Source organism: Ranitomeya imitator, chromosome 8 (assembly GCF_032444005.1).
Source record: "Ranitomeya imitator isolate aRanImi1 chromosome 8, aRanImi1.pri, whole genome shotgun sequence".
Lineage (NCBI taxonomy): Eukaryota > Metazoa > Chordata > Amphibia > Anura > Dendrobatidae > Ranitomeya > Ranitomeya imitator.
The window spans coordinates 56,338,141-56,360,346 of record NC_091289.1 but is presented as its reverse complement, the minus strand read 5'-3'; the positions used below and the strand labels follow the sequence as shown (position 1 = coordinate 56,360,346).

Below are 22,206 nucleotides of genomic sequence, written 5' to 3'. Positions count from 1 at the left end.
CAATGTGTCAATATGATCACTGTACCCCTAGATGACTTGAGAGGTGTAGTTTGTAAAATGGGGTCACTTGTGGGGGTTCTGCTGTGCTGGCACCTCAATGGGCTCTCCCAATGGGTAATGGCACCCACAAATCATGTAGGGTATTGGTGCACTCAGGAGAAATTGCACAGCAAACATTTAGGTCCATTTTTTCATATTAGCTCTTATAAAAATGAAAAATGTGGGGCTAAAACAACATTTTAGCAGTAAAAATTGAATTATTATTTTGTCACCACCCAATGGTATAAATTTATGAGAGGCACATGCGTTGTCAACATGCTCACTGCACCCCCAGATGAATTCAATGGTGAGTGTAGTTCATAAAATGAGTTCACATATAGGGGGTTTCTACTGTTCTGGCACCTCAGGGTCTGTGCCAATGTGAGATAATAATATAATAATAATAATTTTTATTTATATAGCGCCAACATATTCCGCAGGGCTTTACAAATTATAGACGGGAATTGTACAGACAATAGACATTACAGCATAACAGAAATATAGTTCAATACAGATAACAGGAGGAGTGAGGGCCCTGCTCGCAAGCTTACAAACTATGAGGAAAAGGTGAGACACGAGAGGTGGATGATAACAATTGCTTTAGTTATTCGGACCAGCTATAGTGTAAGGCTCAGGTGTTCATGTAAAGCTGCATGAACCAGTTATCTGCCTAAGTATGTAGCAGTACAGACACAGAGGGCTAATAGATGGCACCTTCAAACCGGTCCAGCAAAATCTGAACTCCAATATGATGCTTCTTCCCTTCTGAGATTTGCACTGTGCCTCAAATTTCTGATATTTACACAAATAAACACAAGTCATACTGAACAATTTTTACCACTAGCATGAAGTACAATATGTCAAGAGAAAATAGCCTCAGACTCAGTTGAAGCGTTCCAGGTTATTACCTCAAAAAATGACACTGGTCAGAATTAAAAAATGAGGCCCAGTCATTTACCTACAAAGTGGCTCGATCCTTAAGGGGATAAATGAGGTGAAATGGCAACCGATGATCAACGTCGTTCCGGACGTCATTCAACTGCCTGATCTGATGAAAATGTGACGAAAACTCTGCAATTCATTCTGGAAGATCGGCATCAGACCATTTATGAACTCGTGGAATTGACTGGGTTTCATGGCGTTCCTGTCAGCGAATTGTAAAGGAGGAATTGGACATGAAATGAGTTCCGGCAAAATTTGTTTTCCACCATATCCGTTTGCAATGTTTTTGGTCCCAAAAGAAAACAAAAATGTCTTAGTCACATAATGTCTGTGTGAATCAGACATCACAAAATAAGCAAAAGATTTAACAACTTATTGAGAAAAAAAATCACTGGAGCCAAACGCAACCTTCCCCAACACAATTGGCTGGCATAGTGGCTAGGAAGGAATTCGCAAACATTCACCTAGTGGCGGGGGCACTACAAGAGCCCCGACCCTCCAGAAGACCCCCCCACCCTCCAGAAGACCCCCCTTGTATACTGCAATGCTGGGGTATTCTGGTACAAGCAATTAAGAGGGAAGTAAAAAAAGAACAAATATAAAAGTTGAAATCACCCTATTCCCAATTCACATGTCCGTGAAAAAATGGTACCGGTGTGATCAGTAGTTTGGTCACCAGTGTCCGTTTTTACCATCAGTGTTTTTCACGGATGGATAAAAAAAAGAAATAAATGATAAAGTTTCTCCTATGCTTTAGGGTATGTGCACGTTTCGGATTTGGCTGTGGATCCGCAGCGGATTTGAAGCTGCGGATCCGCAGCAGTTTTCCATGTGTTGTACAGTACCATGTAAAACTATGGAAAACCAAATCCGCAGTGCACGCATTGTTTCCGCGCGTTTTTTTCCGCAGCATGTCAATTCTTTGTGCGGATTCCGCAGCGTTTTACACCTGTTCCATAATTGGAAACCGCAGGTATAAAAACGCAGGTGAAATCCGCACAAAAACAGCAGTAAATCTGCTGTAGATTTTTAAGAATCTGCACGGAAAAATCGGCACATGAATCCGCAACACGTGCACATACCCTAACAATGTTAGCTACATACAGCACACGGACTGTACACTGACGCCATCCATGTGCTGTGCGGGTTTTTCACAGTCCCATAGACTTGTATTGGCCTTTGTCATCCGTGCTGCCAGAAAAAATGGACATGTGAACAGCAGCATAGATTATAATGGGTCCGTGTTGTTTCTGTGAAAAAAATGGATAGAACACGTACGTTTGAGGTACGAAATAAAGAGATAAAACATATTTGGTACAGTGGCGTCTGCAAAAGTCCAGTTTATCAAAACATGAAATTAATCAGCCAAAAGGGAAACCCACGGAAAGGAAAAATAAAAACTGCTGTAATTTGGTCACTGCACCTATAGAAAAACGCAACAAAAAGAGATCCGAACGTCGTATAGAAAGTGTGGTATAGATACAACTCGAAAGGCACGTAAATACTAAAAAGAGCTCAGAAAATGGCGACACAAAGTATTTTTTTTTCCTTACAAAGTTCTGAATTTTATTTAACCTCTAAAATAATAGTTCGGCATCGCCATAATCCTCCAGGCCTGGACAATCGTTTTTACAAGCCATTTTTTCTTTTTTTACCACAGAACGAATATCATAAAAATTGCCACAAAAACCATGGCGGAATCGCATTTTCTTTCCCATTTCATCGTTTTTGTACTTTATTCCCATTTCACGTCCATTTTATGATAAAATGAACAGTGTCATTCAATACTACAATAAAAATAATTATAAAAACCCCTCAGGCCTTCCGCCTTCATATGACTGTGTGCATGGAAACATAAAAAGGTCTTGTGTGCAGAGGAAGAAAAAGAAAAGCGCAAAAAGAAGGGGTTAATACAGGCCGCCCTATACTAGCACCTCATGCATTCAACAAGACGAGTTTTCCAATCTACAAGTGTAATGGCGGCGTGCGCTGTCTATAGTGTGAGGTAAAAAGCGCTGCATCATTGCTCGCTCCATTCCTGTTACTGGCAAGCTCAGTGATTACCACAGTAAAAATGGCGATCGCTGTTTCAGTCTCTCACAAGATGGCGGCCTTTGGCTTCCCGGCCTGTTTACTTACAATGGGACATTACCCGTAATCGCTTCAGTTGTATTGTAGCTACGCACACGGCTACTCGAATATCTGATGCCTATTGGTCCGTGTCTTGGGAAGTCCCGCCCTCTGAGAGCGCTCATTGGTTAGCTGAGGACGGAGGCTAATGAAGGAGAGCGCTGATTGGTCAGTAATTCCCACCGCTGGGCGTGTCCTCCTACTGCGGAAGCGTGTGACCGGCGGCGGGGAGGCTTGTTGTGACAGCATCACGTGAGTGACTACAGGTGACTGCTCGGGGCCGTGTTCTCGGTGTGTGCGTCTGCGAGGGGGCTCGGTGCTGTTCTGGAAAGCTCCAGGGTATTCTATGGTTATTATGGGGGCTGGACAGGATTTTCCTTAAAATTTTTCCTCAAAGCACTGAGTGTGTCATTAAAAAAATCTTGCTGCCCCTGTAAATTTAGCGCCACCGCAGTGTCCCGCCCTCTGTTCTATTAAAGGGATTTTCTATCGTCATATTTTTCACCACAATAGTTGTCTTATGTAAAAAAACCAACCTGCTGTCCTTCCCCCTCTCCAGCACCGCCACCCTGCTGCTGCAGTCACTTCATGACTATGGCATGCGTCACCGCTGCAGCCAATCACACGGCTTAGCAGCAATCATGCGGTATACGGAATGAATTGGATGTCATAAATGTCCCCAGACATCCCCTTTAAAGATCCCCGCCGGTCACTGTTTGCTTGCTGCAGTGGTAACCTCATGACTACCGTTCACAATAACGCTGCTGCCAATCACATAGCTCAGCATGGATGCTTATGTAGCCAGTAGCTGAGCTCAGTGATTGGCTGCAGTGGTCACATGCACACTGTGGTCATGATGTCACTGCTGCAGCCAGTAGGAAATGACCAGGAGAAGCAGCAGATCGGGGTGTTTAAAGGGGGTGTCCCAGCACACTTATGGCGTCTCATTCAAGACATCTACATCACTGCTAAGCCCAGGGATTGACTGCAGTGACGATATATACTGTAGCCATGACGTCACCGCTGCAGCCAGTGACCAGGAGCAGCACTGGTGCAGGGAAGTACAGCTGACATCCCTTTAAAGGGATTGTCCCAGTTTGTACATTTCTGGCATCTCCACGTGTAGTAGACACAGGTGCCGCTCATCCACATGGGAGTCCTGACCACCTCCCGCTGACACCTCTGCGCCCAATTCTTGAGCTAGATTTGAGTGCTATTATTGGAAATGCCGCTGGGACAGTCGCTACTTTACATGATAAAGCCTTTATTTTGCACCCACACAACAGATCATGAAATTATGGAGAGCAGAAAGACATGTTGAGAAAGGAGATCAACAGGACCACAAAATTACAAAAATATATATCCAAAGTTTATTACACAAACACTGTAAACAGACCATACATTAAAAACAATTAAAATAGACCAAAAATACCCGTAATGACGGTAGTACAAAACACAACCCACAGACTAGAATGTATCTTGGCACAAAGGTTTGGAACAAAAAATATATAAATATATATAGCACTTCAAATATATAACATCATATGGGCAGAAACATGATACATAGGTCTTAATCTAATGGAAAACACATAAAATAATGTATATAATCCAATAAAATACCCATAGAGTGTGCCAGTCCCAGTTAGTAACCACAGAACCTAATGAGAAGGAAGGACATGGGTATGGACCACTTTAGAAGGGAATATCCATATGAGCACTATGCCCACTAAACTGTGTATAATATAAACCAAACGAGAGCCTCCAAAATACCATATCATCTAAGTTATGTAAGGCTAAATATAAAGATCAAAACCAGTTTAGATAGAGCACAAAAGGAGGCAGTCCTATACACAAATAAACCAAGATGTCATACTCATGTCGTGCCCATGAAATGTGTCATACTCCAAACCCGAAATAGAGGCAAATAAACGGGGAGTCCAGTCCGTCCTGTCAGTCCGTCCTGTCGCGCGGCTCACCCTTGGTATTGCGGCGCCTGCGTACAACACAGGCAACAACGCGGCTATTGCTTCCGGTCTCTTACACGCAGCTCCATCTCTCAGCTGAAGCTGATCCATGCATAATGTAAGTTGCATTTAAACCACGAGGGTCTGTAAGCGGACATACTGGCCCCTGATGAAGCTGCCTTTTGTGCGGCGACACGCGTAGGGCAACACTGCCCTACGGACTTACTTGGCACCTTATTTGACAGGACGGACTGACAGGACGGACTGGACTCCCCGTTTATTTGCCTCTATTTCGGGTTTGGAGTATGACACATTTCATGGGCACGACATGAGTATGACATCTTGGTTTATTTGTGTATAGGACTGCCTCCTTTTGTGCTCTATCTAAACTGGTTTTGATCTTTATATTTAGCCTTACATAACTTAGATGATATGGTATTTTGGAGGCTCTCGTTTGGTTTATATTATACACAGTTTAGTGGGCATAGTGCTCATATGGATATTCCCTTCTAAAGTGGTCCATACCCATGTCCTTCCTTCTCATTAGGTTCTGTGGTTACTAACTGGGACTGGCACACTCTATGGGTATTTTATTGGATTATATACATTATTTTATGTGTTTTCCATTAGATTAAGACCTATGTATCATGTTTCTGCCCATATGATGTTATATATTTGAAGTGCTATATATATTTATATATTTTTTGTTCCAAACCTTTGTGCCAAGATACATTCTAGTCTGTGGGTTGTGTTTTGTACTACCGTCATTACGGGTATTTTTGGTATATTTTAATTGTTTTTAATGTATGGTCTGTTTACAGTGTTTGTGTAATAAACTTTGGATATATATTTTTGTAATTTTGTGGTCCTGTTGATCTCCTTTCTCAACATGTCTTTCTGCTCTCCATAATTTCATGATGTTCTTTATGTTGATGTAGATTCAGGACTGGTTACTTAATGTTGTATAAAAGGTGGTGCCCTCCACATTCTGTTTATACACACAACAGATCACACACACGGTCTTGATCTTTGTATTTCTGCTGGAATTATGGGTTAATATTCGGTTACAAATCTAATAGTACACCCAGTCCTGGAGACGTCTTCTCATCTTCTTTTTCATTAACACTTATTTTCTGGTGATGACGTTTCTCCCAGTGATTTCCATGGATCTCTTTGGAAAAATATTCAGCACTGTGAGCGCAGTGGGCAACCTGTTCACAAATCCTTATAAAGTGCGGGAGGTGGCACTTTTGGACTATGTCGGATGCCATCGAATTCGGGAAGAAGGACGAGTCTTACTGTACAAGAGCAAGTCAGCAAAATCGTGGGAATGTCTCTTGGTAAATCCCCTCTCTCCACAAAATGCCTTTCGGTAAGTTCCCTCGTGGCTTTCTCCAGGGCAGCTAGCTAAACTCTTACCAATTTTGGCAATCTAGAAATGATATAAAGGGGAGTTAAGGATTGTGCCCAGGAGTCCTGCTGACTGGGACAGAGGGCAGCTGGTGTATGCGTCCATTCCCAGCCTTGACATCTATGGGAGTTAATCACTATTCGGACCTGAAAACCTAACTATAGGTTGTTGATTACATCAACAGAAGCAATAATCTCTCCCTAAGGGCTCATACTCATTTGTGAGAAACTCGGATGAGTCTTGCATGTCAATACCCGGCACTCAGGAGCGGAGCGTTTAGCTTCATGTATTGCTATGCGGCCTCATGCTCCGCTCCTGAATGCCGGGTAAGGATGGAGTCACACTAGCGTATAAAAAATCGGTCTGTTGATCGGCGCTGCATCTTCCTGTATTGAGCGGTCACAGTTACCGCTCATTTTCAGTCATGAATATGCGGCTCCACCTCTATGGGTGGAGGTGCATATTCATGACTGTAATGAGCGGTACCATGTGACCGCTCAATACAGGAAGAAGATGCAGCGCTGGAAGAAGCGGGGACTGCAAGGACCGCGTCGGAGCAGGTAAGTATAACTAGACAGCCCCCGCCCCCCCTCCCCTGCCGACCCCTGGGTATGACTCGAGTATAAGTCGAGAGGGGGACTTTCAGCCCAAAAAAATGGGCTGAAAATCTCGGCTTATACTCGAGTATATACGGTAGATATCCTGTAGACATATAATAAACTTCACCATCTAGTCCCTTTTCATATGGCACTAAAAGGCATTTCGCCAATATTTAATCTATTAAATAAATTTAAAAAAAACAAAGAGGCGAGGTTCCTCACTATTTTTCAGAACCAGTCAAGGTAAAGTAGACAGCTGTCAGCTGATATTATAAAGCTGGGAAGGTCTATGGTTATTGGACCTTTCCCAGGCTAAAAATACCTGATCGTCAGCCGCCCCAGAAATGGCGCATCACATGAAGTGCAGCAATTCTGGCACTTGACCCGGCTGTTCCTAGTTGCCCTGGTGCTGTGCCAACTGGGGTAACGGTTTGTGGGGTTGATGTCAGCTGGCATGAAATTTAGGGGTTAGTAATGGAGAGGTGTCCATCTCCAAGTGAGCACTGACTGATTTAATAGCATTGGTCAGAGTGCAATGCAATGTTTTCTCGCGTTGCACTGCTCCGTATTATAAGCCAGTGTGAGTAAACCCTAAGGCTACATGCACACGTTGCGGATTTGACTGTGGAATTTTCTGTGCAGATTCTGCATTTCTTGGCAGAAAACGCAGGTCAGAATCTTCTCCTTTTTTTTGCACTTTTTTTTTTAGATTTGCTGCGGATTTCTTCCTTTTTTATCCCTGCGGATTTCTATTATGGAATGGGTGCAGAAACGAAGCAGATCCGCAAAAATAATTGACATGGTCCTTTTTTGAATCTGCTGCATTTTCCATGTGGATTTTTCCACACCATTAGCACAGCATTTCTTTTCCCATTGTACTGTAAATCACTTCCGGATCCGCAGGAAATCTGCAACGTGTGCACATACCCTATTACTAGTTTCCTACAATGAAAATGATTGTCATAAGTTAAAGAATTTAAAATAGAGTATCGCCTATCCACAATATAAGTGATAAATAGCTGATTGGCGGTTGTCCAATCGGACCTACAACGGTCGGCAGAAGAATTTTATTTCCTTTTGCAAAATGTAGCGCCAGGTCTAATGCCCGTGTACAGCTCCATTCATTTTCTATTGGATTGCCGGATAAAGGTGAGCGATCAGCAGCCCCAAAGGGTATGAATATAGCGACAGTCGAGCATGTGCTCTGACACTCCATTGAAACAGATAAGGTAGCACTCTGTAGCGCCATAGCTTGGAAACATAAACTATGAAAATTGGGTTGCATCACTGCACTAGAAATATGAAGAATTGAGAATGCTTAGCTCATGAATTGTGTACCTGGCAGCCACGTTAATGTGTTTCTCGTTGCCAGGTCCTAATGCCAAACCTCTCTTAGACAGTCTACATTTCTCTGGGAACGTAATATGAATCCTCTCCGGACTAAAGTCTATATCTCTGTGGAGGGGTAGAATCCTGCTGCAATTAAAAACACCTAAGACGGAGCGGCGATGGAACGCGGACAGGTAAATATCACGCAATGCCCCCGTTATACTCACCTGCTATAAATATATTTAAATCACCCCCATTTGCCCCATTCAAAATAAAACAAAAAAAGAAAATCAAACATACACATATTTGGAATTGCTGTGTTCAGAATCGCCCGTTCTATCAATATAAAAAAAAAATAATCTGATTGTTAAATGGCGTAACAAGAAAGTAAAAACGCCAGAATTGCGTTTTTTTTGTTTCCGCAACATTGCATTAAAATGCAGTAACGGGTGATCAAAAGGTTGTATCTGCACCAAAATGGTATAATTGAAAACATCAGCTCGGCACGCAAAAAGTACCATATATACTCAAGTATAAGCCGAGATTTTCAGCCCATTTTTTTGGGCTGAAAGTCCCCCTCTCGGCTTATACTCGAGTCATACCCGGGGGTCGGCACGGGAGGGGGAGCGGGGGCTGTGTAATTATACTTACCTGCTCCCGGCGCGGTCCCTGCTTCTTCCAGCGCTGCAGCTTCTTCCTGTATTGAGCGGTCACATGGCACCGCTCATATACAGTAATGAATATGCGGCTCCACCCCCATAGAGGTGGAGCCGCATATTCATTACTGTATATGAGCAGTGACGCTGCCCGCTCAATACAGGAAGAAGATGCAGCGCCGGAGAAGAAGCAGGGACGCAGCGCCAGGAACAGGTAAGTATACGGGGAGGGGGAGCGCTGCGCGATAGTCACCTGCTCCTCGGTCCGGGTGTCGCTCTGTCTTCAGCAGTGACGCTCAGGTGAGAGGGCGCAGTGACATAGTCAGTGCGCGCCCTCTGCTGAGCGTCAGTGCCGAAGACGGAGACGCACAAGGAGCAGGTGACAGTGCCGGGGTCCTGAGTGAAGACAGGTGAGTATGTGATTTTTTTTTTTTTTAATTTTTTTTTATGGCAGCCACAGCATATGGGGCAAGTGACTGTGCAGAGCATCTTGTGGGGCCATACTTGTGCAGCACTATATGGGGCAAGTGGCTGTGCAGAGCATCTTATGGGGCCATACTTGTGGAGCACTATATGGGGCAAGTGGCTGTGCAGAGCATCTTATGTTGCCATACTTGTGGAGCACTATATGGGGCAAGTGGCTGTGCAGAGCATCTTATGGGGCCATACTTCTGCAGCACTATATGGGGCAAGTGGCTGTGCAGAGCATCTTATGGGGCCATACTTGTGCAGCATTATATGGGGCAAGTAGCTGTGCAGAGCATCTTATGGGGCCATACTTGTGCAGCACTATATGGGGCAAGTAGCTGTGCAGAGAATCTTATGGGGCCATACTTGTGCAGCATTATAAGGGGCAAGTAGCTGTGCAGAGCATCTTATGGGGCCATACTTGTGCAGCATTATAAGGGGCAAGTAGCTGTGCAGAGCATCTTATGGGGCCATACTTGTGCAGCATTATATGGGACAAGTAGCTGTGCAGAGCATCTTATGGAGCCATACTTGTGCAGCACTATATGGGGCAAGTAGCTGTGCAGAGAATCTTATGGGGCCATACTTGTGCAGCACTATATGGGGCAAGTAGCTGTGCAGAGCATCTTATGGGGCCATACTTGTGCAGCACTATATGGGGCAAGTAGCTGTGCAGAGCATCTTATGGGGCCATACTTGTGCAGCATTATAAGGGGCAAGTGGCTGTGCGGAGCATCTGTATGGGGCCATAACACTTGTGCAGCACTATATGGGGCAAATATCTCTATGGAGCATCTTATGAGGCCCTTATTACCCTTTATGCAGGATTATATGGGACATATTTTAATATGGAGCATCTAATGGGGCCCATCAAACTTTATGGAGCATTATATGGGGCTCCTGATTCAATATGGATATTCAAAAACACTTAACCTTCTGATGTCTCAATTAATTTTACTTTTATTGGTATCTATTTTTGCTTTTGAAATTTATCGGTAGCTGCTGCATTTTCCACCCTAGGCTTATACTCGAGTCATTAAGTTTTCCCAGTTTTTTGTGGCAAAATTAGGGAGGTCGGCTTATACTCGGGTCGGCTTATACACGAGTATATACGGGTAAGATCTCACCCAACCGATGATCACGAAAATGGAGACTCTACGGGTTTCGGGAAATGGTGCAACTTTTTTTTTAACACATTTTGGATTTCTCCTTCGCCTCATTGGGGGACACAGACCATGGTGTATGCTGCTGCCACCAGGAGGCTGACACTAAGTAATACAAAGAAAAAGTTAGCTCCTCCCCTGCAGTATACACCCTCCTGCTGGCTCCCAGCTAACCAGTTCTTGCTTAGTGTCCGTAGGAGGCACACGGACGGGTCTGCTATTCAGACCCAAAGAACTCTTTTTTACCGTTTTTTACTACGGTCGAATGGGGCGACGGATTCTTTCATGTTCCGATCTCCTCGAACCATCAACAGGCGAGCACGGGAGTTTCACCTCTCCTTATCCTCTCCTGCGACGTGGGAAGCCACTGCCTGAGCTGATTCTAGGGGCGACGGGCCCCTTCTAGGGCACCGATCTCCCCCCTCCCTTATCAGACGAGCACTGGAGTTTCACCTTCAGTATCCTCTTCTGCAGCCAGGCCTATTGCCGGACATTCAGCCCTGTCCACCAGGTTTTACCCTCGGCTGTACAGAGGCACCTTCCAGCGTGGCGTCCGAGCAGCCCCCACTGCATCACCACTGAAAAAGCGGATGATGGAAGGAGGCAGACGGTTCCTCTCCACCCCTCTTCTGCAGGGATGGTGGATGGAGGCTCCCCAACCCTGCACCGTCCTATCTACCCGGGCACAGCTCCTACCTGCAGCATCTGCCACTCCCTCCATATTGGGGTAAGTGCTCCGTGAGATTTGGGTTTTCCGGCGGTCAGAGGAGGGCTCCATAGCGACTGGGTCCCCACAGAGCTTCGCGGCACTGTTCCCCTCAGTCTGCGGGTGCGCGCCGGCCGAAGCCATAAATTTTGTCCCCGGCTTCTGCCCTGTTTAGGCCGCATCCCGGGAAGCCCCGCCCACCGCTTGCTCCCTTCTAGCGTCTCCGCCCCCCTATTCAGGCGCTTCTCGTTCCAGACGAGATCTCGGCGGCCATCTTCTTCCTCCTCCATTGCGGTCACTATTTCTTCTGGAGGGGGCTGCGGCCGGCGGTTTTTCAGCGCTGAAGTCAGCGCTATTCCAGACTGGGGACTCAGAACCTGAGTAAGGTGAATCGCCCCAATATCCCCCCCCCCCCGGCACGCATCCCGGAAGCATTAAGGGACTAGCTTTCCCTGTTTTTTATATACTTAAGGCTGCAATCTCTGGTGCTCCTGCACACTACAGAATGTATAGTACAGTGTGCAGGCTTGCAAATGGTGACTCATTCCCTGGTGACTCATTCCCTGGTATTTAATACTCTGCCCGGTAGTCGCTGGGCCCATAGGTGCATCCCCAGCTTTCCATGCCTTTTTATTAAACCCAGGACCAGCATTCCCTGGTCTTAAGGGTCCCCTAGTTTTAAAAGGGTCACATCCCCAGCATTCTCTGCTCTGCCAGAAGCCGGTCTCCTTTTCCTTAGTACTTAATCAGGCCAGTATGCCCTGGTCTTAAAGGCACAGGGCCAGTAGGCACTGGTCTTAAAGGCACATGGCAAGTATGCCCTCGTCTTAAAGGCACATGACCAGCATCCCTGGTCTTAAAGGAGCATGACCAGCATTCTTGTTCTTAAAGGCACATTACCAGCTTTGCTGGTCTTTAAGGCACTTGTTCCAACATTCCTTTCATGACCAGTATTCCTGGTCTTAAAGGCACGTGACCAGCATGCCCTGGTCTTATAGACTCGTGACCAGTATCCCTTGGTCTTAAAGACACGTGTCCAGTATACCCTGGTCTTAAAGGCACATGACCAGTATGCCCTTGTCTTAAAGGCACGTGACCATTATGCCCTGGTCTTCAAGGCACATGACCAGTATGCCCTGGTCTTAAAGGCACGTGACCAGTATCCCCTGGTCTTAAACGCTATAACCAGTATGCCCTGGTCTTAAAGGCACATGACTAGTACGTCCTGGTTTTCAAGGCACATGACCAGTATGCCCTGGTCTTAAAGGCTCATGTCCAGTATGCCCTGGCTTTTAAAGGCACACGACCAGTATGCCCTGGTCTTCAAGGCACGTGACCATTATGCCCTGGACTTAAAGGCTCAGGACCAGTACGCCCTGGTCCTAAACGCAAATGACCAGCATACCCTGGTTTTAATGGCACATGACCATTATCTCCTGGATTTCAGCATGCCCTGCTTTTAAAGGCACATGAACAGTATGTCATCTTACAAAAGGCACAAGACCAGTATTCCCTGGTCTTAAAGGCTCATGGCCAGTAACCCCTAGCCTTAAAGGCGCATGACCAGTATTTACTGGTCTTAAGGGCACATCATCTATCCTAAGCTGGTCACCCTAACTGAGCTCTGGAGCACTCACATGCTCCCTCTCCTACAATGGGAGCCGTCGGCTAGCAGGGGCCGCAAGTATTCTAGAAAAACGTACAGGTTCTAGAAAATCTCCATCAACATTTGACGGTGATGCACTGGAAGACCTCTAAGTAGGATACCATACCTGGTCGGAATTTTATGGGCGACGGGTCCCTTAAATGGCTCCGATTTCCCCCCACACCTTCAACAGACGAGCACACGGAGTGTCGCCTCCATGTATCTTCTGCATCCAGGTCTATCGCCACAACCTGCCCTGTCCACTCGGAAACCTCAATTCTGGGGATGTGGCGTCCACATTTGTGGCGTCCCAACAAGGAGGTTTTCCCCCCTTTGTATCAGATGCAAGAAAGTGGACGATTCCTCTCCACTTCCCTGTTAAGAAGATGGTGGATCGAGGTTTTTCCTTATTTTCTTCTCTGCACGACGATGGCAGAGACCTGCTGGTTACAGTCCCGCATTCTGTCACTTGGCAGACTCGCCGGGCAGAATTTCTTGCGGTATTCCTACCAGTATCCTGGCAGGTGTATCATCAATTAAGATTCCACAGACGGTCGGATAGCAAATCTAGTTCGTTCCGTCTTGTGGTTTCGGGTTCAGCGCTCTACCCTTCCTTAGCCGCCACATAGGTTGCTTGACCAAAGGGAGAGAATGAAAGTCTCCGGGTCCCAGACCTTATCTACTTCGTTCCACAGTATAGCTGGCCAATCAAATCTTCTGAGCGGGAGACTAGCAAGGGATCGTATCTCTTCTTCAGGCTCAACCAGCAGTGGAAGCATTGGCCAGGACAGTCTAGATCTAAGGGATCTTGGTTCCAAAATGGAGGGAATGAAAAGTATCTCCATTCCTGGACCCCAAACTTCTAACAACCTTTGACAGGGCCCTTTCTTTTTTCGGATGGAGTTCCTCCGCTCAGCCACTTCTTCAACAGAGAAACGTGGTTGTTTTCTGGCATCCATCATCATTCGGGATTCTTACCCTCACATACCTATTTCTCCTCTCTACTATAATCTCTTCGCCTTTCCATTCGCGAACAGTATTTTCACGACCTGGCCCTTCTGCCTGGCTACCACACCAGAGTGGTCGCAAGGGTCATGACGGTTGTCATGTTCTTCTTGCACCTTAGAAGCATGGTCGTCCTGCCCTATTTGGTCGACTTTGTAGCCGCTCTCCTAGGACTACGCTGAGTCGTCCATATCACTTGCAATTACCTCTCTATTGGGCTAGCAGCTAAACTTAGACAAGTTTTTTTTTTTTCCTCATTCTCAGCCCAGCAGATCCTCTTTGAGGATGATCCTGCCCAAGAAGGATGGTTATTCTCTCTCGGGTCTAGGTCGTGGCCCTTCTACAGGGAGCTTGCGCACTCGATCTCTCATTCCCTCGGTTCTTTCAATTCGCTAGGAGGGTTCTGAGGGAAAGGACGTCTACGGAAGCAGTTTCCTTCGCTGCGCTCGTTTTCTGCAAGTCAATCAGGCTCTCAAAGGGTAGTCTCTGAGCTCCTTTCTCTTCCAGAGCCTTCTCCTGGCCCAAGGGCTATTGGGAGATACCATTGCCAGTTTTCTTCTCCCGATCATCTCTCTGTAGATCCGAACGGTACGGCTATTCCTTCAGCAGGCCCTCTGCCTTCTGGCGGGTCTTCAGTTGGATAATGCCTCGGCTGTGCCCCAAGTTAGCCATCTAGCAAGTACCCTCAGTCAAGCGCCATGGCTAAGGTACCTCGCACTCTCTGATGGGCCGAGTTCTATCTTCGGTGATCTCAACAGTACATTCCCTGGAGTAGAACACTGGGCGGCAGACATATTCAGCCGTCCGGGTTTTTCCTCAAGTGAGTGGGAACTTCACTCGGAAATCTTCCATCGGACCTGCCTTCACTGGAGTACTCCAGAGGTAGTTCGGATGGCGTCCAAACTGAACGCCAATGTACTCCAGTTCATGGTTTGGCCTCGCGATCCAAGACCATTGCAGTGCATGATCTATTCTTCCATGGTACCAATTTCCATAACCCCTCTTCCACTGCGTCTGAAACCTTTTCGGAAGCGGGTAGGGCCCCAGTGATCCCGGGAGACCCGCACTGACCATGTCAGGTTTTTTTCTCGCTTGCGGTACTAGTATTTTTCCGGCTTATTGTCTCAAGCTGGAAATATGGTCTTTCTTGCAGGCCTCAACCTGTAGTTCTTCCCTACCGCGTACCGTTAAATCCGTGGGACCTTAATGGTCCTGGGCATCTTACAGTGGACTCCTTTTCTGATCCGGATAGACTTTTCTATCAGGGAGGGTCTCTCCCCTTCTTTCTCTGCGCTCTTGTCCTCCTGATGAGTCTTCAGATCTCGACACTCTGTTCTTTATCTTTTTTCCTTATTACCTTCAAGGCAAGGTTGCCCTCTAGCCATCCCCTTCCCTCGTTGCCAAGGGGTATTATATCTCCACTGTTGCAGGGGCATCGTCCTCTCATCTCCTTCGGCTCTAGTCCACAAAGCGGAATGGGTTCTCCATAATCTGGAAGAAGCGAGTGCTCCGAGTGGGTACGTATCGAGGACGACGTCCTTCCAAAGGTTGGACATTTTACTCGGGTTTTTCAATGGTAAGTAGGCTTCCTGACTGTCGCAGGAAGGGTTTAGCCGTTTTTCTTCGGCCACGTTATCCTGGTGGATTCTTTTCTCCATCCAGGAGTCCTTTCGCGCTAAATGCCAGCCTATCTCCCTGTCTGAGGGCTCTAGGCGCCAGACGTCGGCAAGCACGACCGCAGGCTTGCGAATTCCTCCAGGCCGCATGCATTCTTGAAGCACTATAATTCACTCACTTCCACAGATGTGAGTCTGGGCAGGTGGACTTTGCAGGCCGCGGTGGCGCACTTGTAAGTAGCGGCTACACGGCCTGAAGTGATGTTGTCCCCACCCAGGGACTGCTTTGGGACGTCCCATGGTCTGTGTCCCCCAATGAGGCGAAGGAGAAATAGGGATTTTTGTGTACTCACCGTAAAATCCTTTTCTCCGAGCCATTCATTGGGGGACACAGCTCCCACCCTGTTATTAGCTTATGCTTTGTTTTTATCTTTTGATATGTTGTACTCTTATATATAATGTGACATGCTTTACGCTTATATGTCGTTATTGATCTCCTACTGCTTTTGCACCGAACTGGTTAGCTGGGAGCCAGCAGGAGGGTGTATACTGCAGGGGAGGAGCTAACTTTTTCTTTGTATTACTTAGTGTCAGCCTCCTGGTGGCAGCAGCATACACCATGGTCTGTGTCCCCCAATGAATGGCTCGGAGAAAAGGATTTTACGGTGAGTACACAAAAATCCCTATTTTTTTAACCACTTAAATAAAAAAGAACCTAGACATGGTTGGTGTCTATGAACTCATAATTACCTGGAGAATCATAATGGCAGGTCCATTTTAGCATTTAGTGAACATAGTTAGAAAAAAAAAATACTGAGGGTTTGCACTTGGAATTTTTTTCCAGTAAACGATATGTTAAAATCATTAGTGTCTTTCAAAAGCACAACTCATCCCGCAAAAAAGCAAGTCCTAACACGTCTGTATAAAATAAAAAAAAGTTATGGCTCTGGGAAGAAGGGGAGCAAAAAAACATGGTCATGTTACCCTGCTGGAAATGCCCGTCTCAGCTAGCTATGGCGTTAGTGGCCATTTTCGCCTTATCAGATCATTGCTGCCTGACGCACTCATCCCACAAAGCCTATGCTTTCTAATGACTCTATACTGCCTTTGCGGCAGGAGCAATGGGCTCCAGTCGCCTAATCTGCTCACTTTTCGGGCGACCTTTGAGTATTTAGTGGAGGTCTCGGGACCTGGACCCCACCAGCCTGCAGGCAATTAAAGTGTCTGCTACATATTAAATAAACTACTGAGGGCTTAGTAACTTTTGACGCTTTTTTTTTTTTTTTTTTAAATACAGTACAAGGAAAGAGCTGGCACGTTCACTGGTACAGAGACTTGGCCTGGAAGATCCATTCTTTCTGGACTGAAACTGTGCCAGCTGGGTTATTACACGACAGGTTTGGGCAGAGTTATTTCTGTCTTAAGATTACAAAAATGTCAGCAATTCACTTGTATTTGGTTGCAGGAAGCATTAGGTTTCACTGTTGGGTTAATTTTTAAGCAAATGTGAATTGGTGACATTTCAGCATTTAATCTACCAGGCTGACTTCTGGTCTGACAACCAGAACTGCCAATGCCATAGATCTCCATGATGCTTTTGGTGTGGCACATTAGATCCCCTTTTGGGCCTGTATTTGTCTCTAGAGTCCAGGCGTAGAAATCACCCGTATTCTGCTGATGGAACATTGACTTTGGAGTATTTTTTCCCTGAAGATTTTCTTGTCTTATTAATAAAGGAGCTGTCCTACAAGGACAACCTCTACATGTATGCCCTATTGGGGCTTATGATCGTCATACACTGTGTGCAGAATTATTAGGCAATTTGTATTTTGATGACATGATACTTTTTATACATGTTGTCCTACTTCAAGCTGTTCAGGCTTTACATAGTTATTACATAGTTATTAAGGTTGAAGGAAGACTATATGTCCATCTAGTTCAACCCATAGCCTAACCTAACATGCCCTAACATGTTGATCCAGAGGAAGGCAAAAAAACCCCATGTGCAAAGAGTAAGCTCCACATTGGGGAAAAAAATTCCTTCCCGACTCCACATACGGCAATCAGACTAGTTCCCTGGATCAACGCCCTATCAAGGAATCTGGTGTATATACCCTGTAACATTATACTTTTCCAGAAAGGTATCCAGTCCCCTCTTAAATTTAAGTAATGAATCACTCATTACAACATCACACGGCAGAGAGTTCCATAGTCTCACTGCTCTTACAGTAAAGAATCCGCGTCTGTTATTATGCTTAAACCTTTTTTCCTCCAACCGCAGAGGATGCCCCCTTGTCCCTGTTTCAGGTCTATGATTAAAAAGATCATCAGAAAGGTCTTTGTACTGTCCCCTCATATATTTATACATTAAAATAAGATCACCCCTTAGTCTTCGTTTTTCCAAACTAAATTGCCCCAAGTGTAATAACCTATCTTGGTATTGCAGACCCCCCAGTCCTCTAATAACCTTGGTCGCTCTTCTCTGCACCCGCTCCAGATCAGCTATGTCTTTCTTATACACCGGAGACCAGAACTGTGCACAGTATTCTAAGTGTGGTCGAACTAGTGACTTGTATAGAGGTAAAATTATGTTCTCCTCATGAGCATCTATGCCTCTTTTAATGCATCCCATTATTTTATTTGCCTTTGTAGCAGCTGCCTGACACTGGCCACTGAATTTAAGTTTGTCATCCACCCATACACCCAGGTCTTTTTCATTGACGGTTTTGCCCAGAGTTTTAGAATTAAGCACATAATTATACATCTTATTACTTCTACCCAAGTGCATGACCTTACATTTATCCCCATTAAAGCTCATTTGCCATTTATCAGCCCAAGCTTCTAGTTTACATAAATCATCCTGTAATATAAAATTGTCCTCCTCTGTATTGATTACCCTGCAGAGTTTAGTGTCATCTGCAAATATTGAAATTCTACTCTGAATGCCCCCTACAAGGTCATTAATAAATATGTTAAAAAGTAGAGGGCCCAATACTGACCCCTGTGGTACCCCACTGCTAACCGCTACCCAGTCCGAGTGTGCTCCATTAATAACCACCCTTTGTTTCCTATCCCTGAGCCAGCTCTCAACCCACTTGCACATATTTTCCCCTATCCCCATTATTCTCATTTTATGTATCAACCTTTTGTGTGGCACCGTATCAAAAGCTTTTGAAAAGTCCATATACACTACATCCACTGGGTTCCCTTGGTCCAATCCGGAACTTACCTCTTCATAGAAACTGATCAAATTAGTCTGACATGAACGGTCCCTAGTAAACCCGTGCTGATACTGGGTCATGAGGTTATTCCTCTTCAGATACTCCAGTATAGCGTCCCTTAGAATGCCCTCCAGGATTTTACCCACAGTAGAGGTTAAGCTTACTGGCCTATAGTTTCCGAGTTCAGTTTTTGTTCCCTTTTTGAATATTGGCACCACATTTGCTATACGCCAGTCCTGTGGCACAGACCCTGTTATTATGGAGTCTTTAAAGATTAAAAATAATGGTCTATCAATGACTGTACTTAATTCCTGCAGTACTCGAGGGTGTATCCCATCCGGGCCCGGAGATTTGTCAATTTTAGTGATTTTTAGATGCCGCCGCACTTCCTGCTGGGTTAAGCAGGTGACATTTAATTGGGAATTTTTATCACTAGACATTTTGTCTGCCATGGGATTTTCTTGTGTAAATACTGATGAAAAAAAGTCATTTAGCATATTGGCTTTTTCCTCATCCTCATCCACCATCTCACCCAGACTATTTTTAAGGGGGCCAACACTATCATTTTTTAGTTTCTTACTATTTATGTAGTTAAAGAATATTTTAGGATTATTTTTACTCTCTCTGGCAATGAGTCTCTCTGTCTCAATCTTTGCTGCCTTGATTTGCTTTTTACAGAATTTATTTAATTTTCTGTATTTATTTAATGCCTCCTCACTAACTACTTCCTTTAATTCTCTAAATGCTTTCTTTTTGACCCTTATTGCGCCCCTTACAGCTCTATTTAGCCATATTGGTTTCCTCCTATTTCTAATATGTTTATTCCCATACGGTATATACTGTGCACAGGTCCTATCCAGGATGCTAATAAACGTCTCCCATTTTCTCTGTGTATTTTTGTGTCTCAGGATATCGTCCCAGTTAATTGCACCAAGATTCTCTCTCATCCGTTGGAAATTTGCCCTCCTGAAGTTTAGTGTCCTTGTAACCCCTCTACTACACATCTTTTTAAAGGATACATGAAAACTTATTATTTTGTGATCGCTATTTCCCAAGTAACCCCCAACCCTTATATTTGATATGCGGTCTGGCCTGTTGGTTAATATTAGGTCTAGCAGTGCCCCCCTTCTTGTTGGGTCCTGAACCAGTTGTGAAAGGTAATTGTCTCTCATAATTGTCAAAAACCGATTACCTTTGCTGGAACTGCAGGTTTCTGTTCCCCAATCTATTTCAGGGTAGTTGAAGTCCCCCATAATAATGACTTCTCCTTGAGTCGCAGCTTCATCTATTTGCTTTACGAGGATATTCTCCATTGCTTCCATTATTTTTGGAGATTTATAACAAACCCCTATCAGTAATTTATTATTTTTTCCCCTCCCCTTATCTCCACCCACAGGGATTCTACATTTTCATTAAATTCACCTATATTATCGCGCAGGATGGGTTTTAAGGATGATTTTACATATAGACACACCCCTCCCCCTCGCTTATCTGTACGGTCATTTCTGAACAGGCTATAGCCCTGCAGGTTAACAGCCCAGTCATGGCTCTCATCCAGCCACGTTTCAGATATCCCCACCATGTCATAATTATGCTCCAACAACATTAGTTCTAATTCGTCCATTTTGTTGGCGAGGCTTCTGGCATTAGTATACATGCACTTGATGTTCCTCTCTGTACCTCTATTCTTTCTTAAATTATTAACTGTTCTAACCTCACCCCCCATGCCACCGCCACCCCCAACTTCCTTATTTGTGCCCAGGTCTCTATCTGCACTATCTTTCCCTCCTATAAAATGAATACCCTCCCCCCCCCAATCCCTAGTTTAAACATTCCTCCAACCTTCTAGCCATTTTCTCCCCCAGCACAGCTTCACCTTTCCCATTGAGGTGCAGCCTGTCCCTAGCGTAGAACCTGTAGCCAACTGAGAAGTCGGCCCAGTTCTGCAGGAACCCAAACCCCTCCTTCCAATTCTTGAGCCACTTATTAACCTCCCTAATCTCCCGTTGCCTCTCTGGCGTGGCACGTGGTACAGGCAGTATTTCGGAAAATACCACGTTGGAGGTCCTTGCTTTCAGCTTGCAGCCTAATTCCCTGAAATCATCTTTAAGGACCTTCCACTTGCCTCTAACTTTGTCATTTGTGCCAATGTGCACCATGACCGCTGCTGGGTCCTCACCAGCCCCTCCCAGTAATCTGTCCACCCGCTCAGCGATGTGTCGGACTCGAGCGCCAGGTAGGCAGCACACCGTTCGACGATCCCCGTCTTTGTGACAGATTGCCCTATCTGTTCCCCTAATAATTGAGTCCCCCACTACCAGCACCTGTCTGGCCTGCCCTGCTCTCCTATTTCCCGCCCTACTGGAGCAGTCACTCCTCCGGCTTTCAGAGGACATGCCTGGCTGCAGCACTGCTACCCCTGTACTGGCACCCCCCTCATCTGCCAACTTAGCAAACTTATTGGGGTGTGCCAGATCAGGACTAGCCTCCCTGGCACTCTTCCCTCTACCCCGCTTCCTAACTGTCACCCAGCTTGCTACTTCATTGTCCTGCAGCTCCATCCCACCATCCCCCCCCCCCCCCCTCATCTGTCCCATTGAGCGTCTGCTCCGTGAGCAGAAGACTCCTCTCCATGTTGTCTATGGATCTCAGTGTTGCCAGCTGCACATTTAGAGTCAGAATCTGGGTTTCCAAATGCACAAAGTGCTCACATCTCGCACAGCAGTATGCACCCTCGATCGGCTGCTCAAGGACTGCATACATGTGGCAAGATGTGCACTGGATGGCATTAACAATCGTGGAGCACATTTCCTAATGGGGATTGCACCAGACAGAACAGTTCAATAAAAAAAAATATAAATAAATACAAAGTATTAATAAAAATCAGACAGCAATTCAGTAATTCCTCCCCTGAAAACTCCCTGACTCCAAAGTCACTGAATCACAAGTCACACTTACCGCCGTCCACACTTAAGGCCCCGTCACACATAGCGACGCTGCAGCGATACCGACAACGATCCGGATCGCTGCAGCGTCGCTGTTTGGTCGCTGGAGAACTGTCACACAGACAGCTCTCCAGCGACCAACGATCCCGAGGTCCCCGGTAACCAGGGTAAACATCGGGTAACTAAGCGCAGGGCCGCGCTTAGTAACCCGATGTTTACCCTGGTTACCATCCTAAAAGTAAAAAAACAAACGCTACATACTTACCTATCGCTGTCTGTCCTCGGCGCTCTGCTTCTCTGGTCTGGCTGTGAGCGCCGGTCAGCCGGAAAGCAGAGCGGTGACGTCACCGCTCTGCTTTCCGGCCGC

General features: G+C 45.7%; 1 protein-coding gene across 8 annotated transcripts in view; it reads left to right on the top strand.

Moving 5' to 3' along the window:
* Nucleotides 1-3,304: 3,304 nt before the first annotated feature.
* Nucleotides 3,305-22,206, top strand: part of PLA2G6 (phospholipase A2 group VI) — a 103,872-nt gene continuing 84,970 nt past the window's right edge. For 3 of the 8 annotated variants that reach the window (XR_011315026.1, XM_069736962.1, XM_069736957.1), the window contains exons 1-2: nt 3,305-3,377; nt 6,231-6,447. Coding sequence is in view for 6 of the 8 variants with exons in the window: in XM_069736962.1 (XP_069593063.1) it covers nt 6,239-6,447 (209 nt within the window). In the remaining 2 variants the exon portion in view is untranslated. Of the gene's footprint in view, nt 3,451-5,174; nt 5,194-6,230; nt 6,448-16,269; nt 16,339-22,206 lie in introns of those variants that run through there. The other 5 variants (XM_069736959.1, XM_069736964.1, XM_069736960.1 and 2 more) reach the window with 5 other exon arrangements.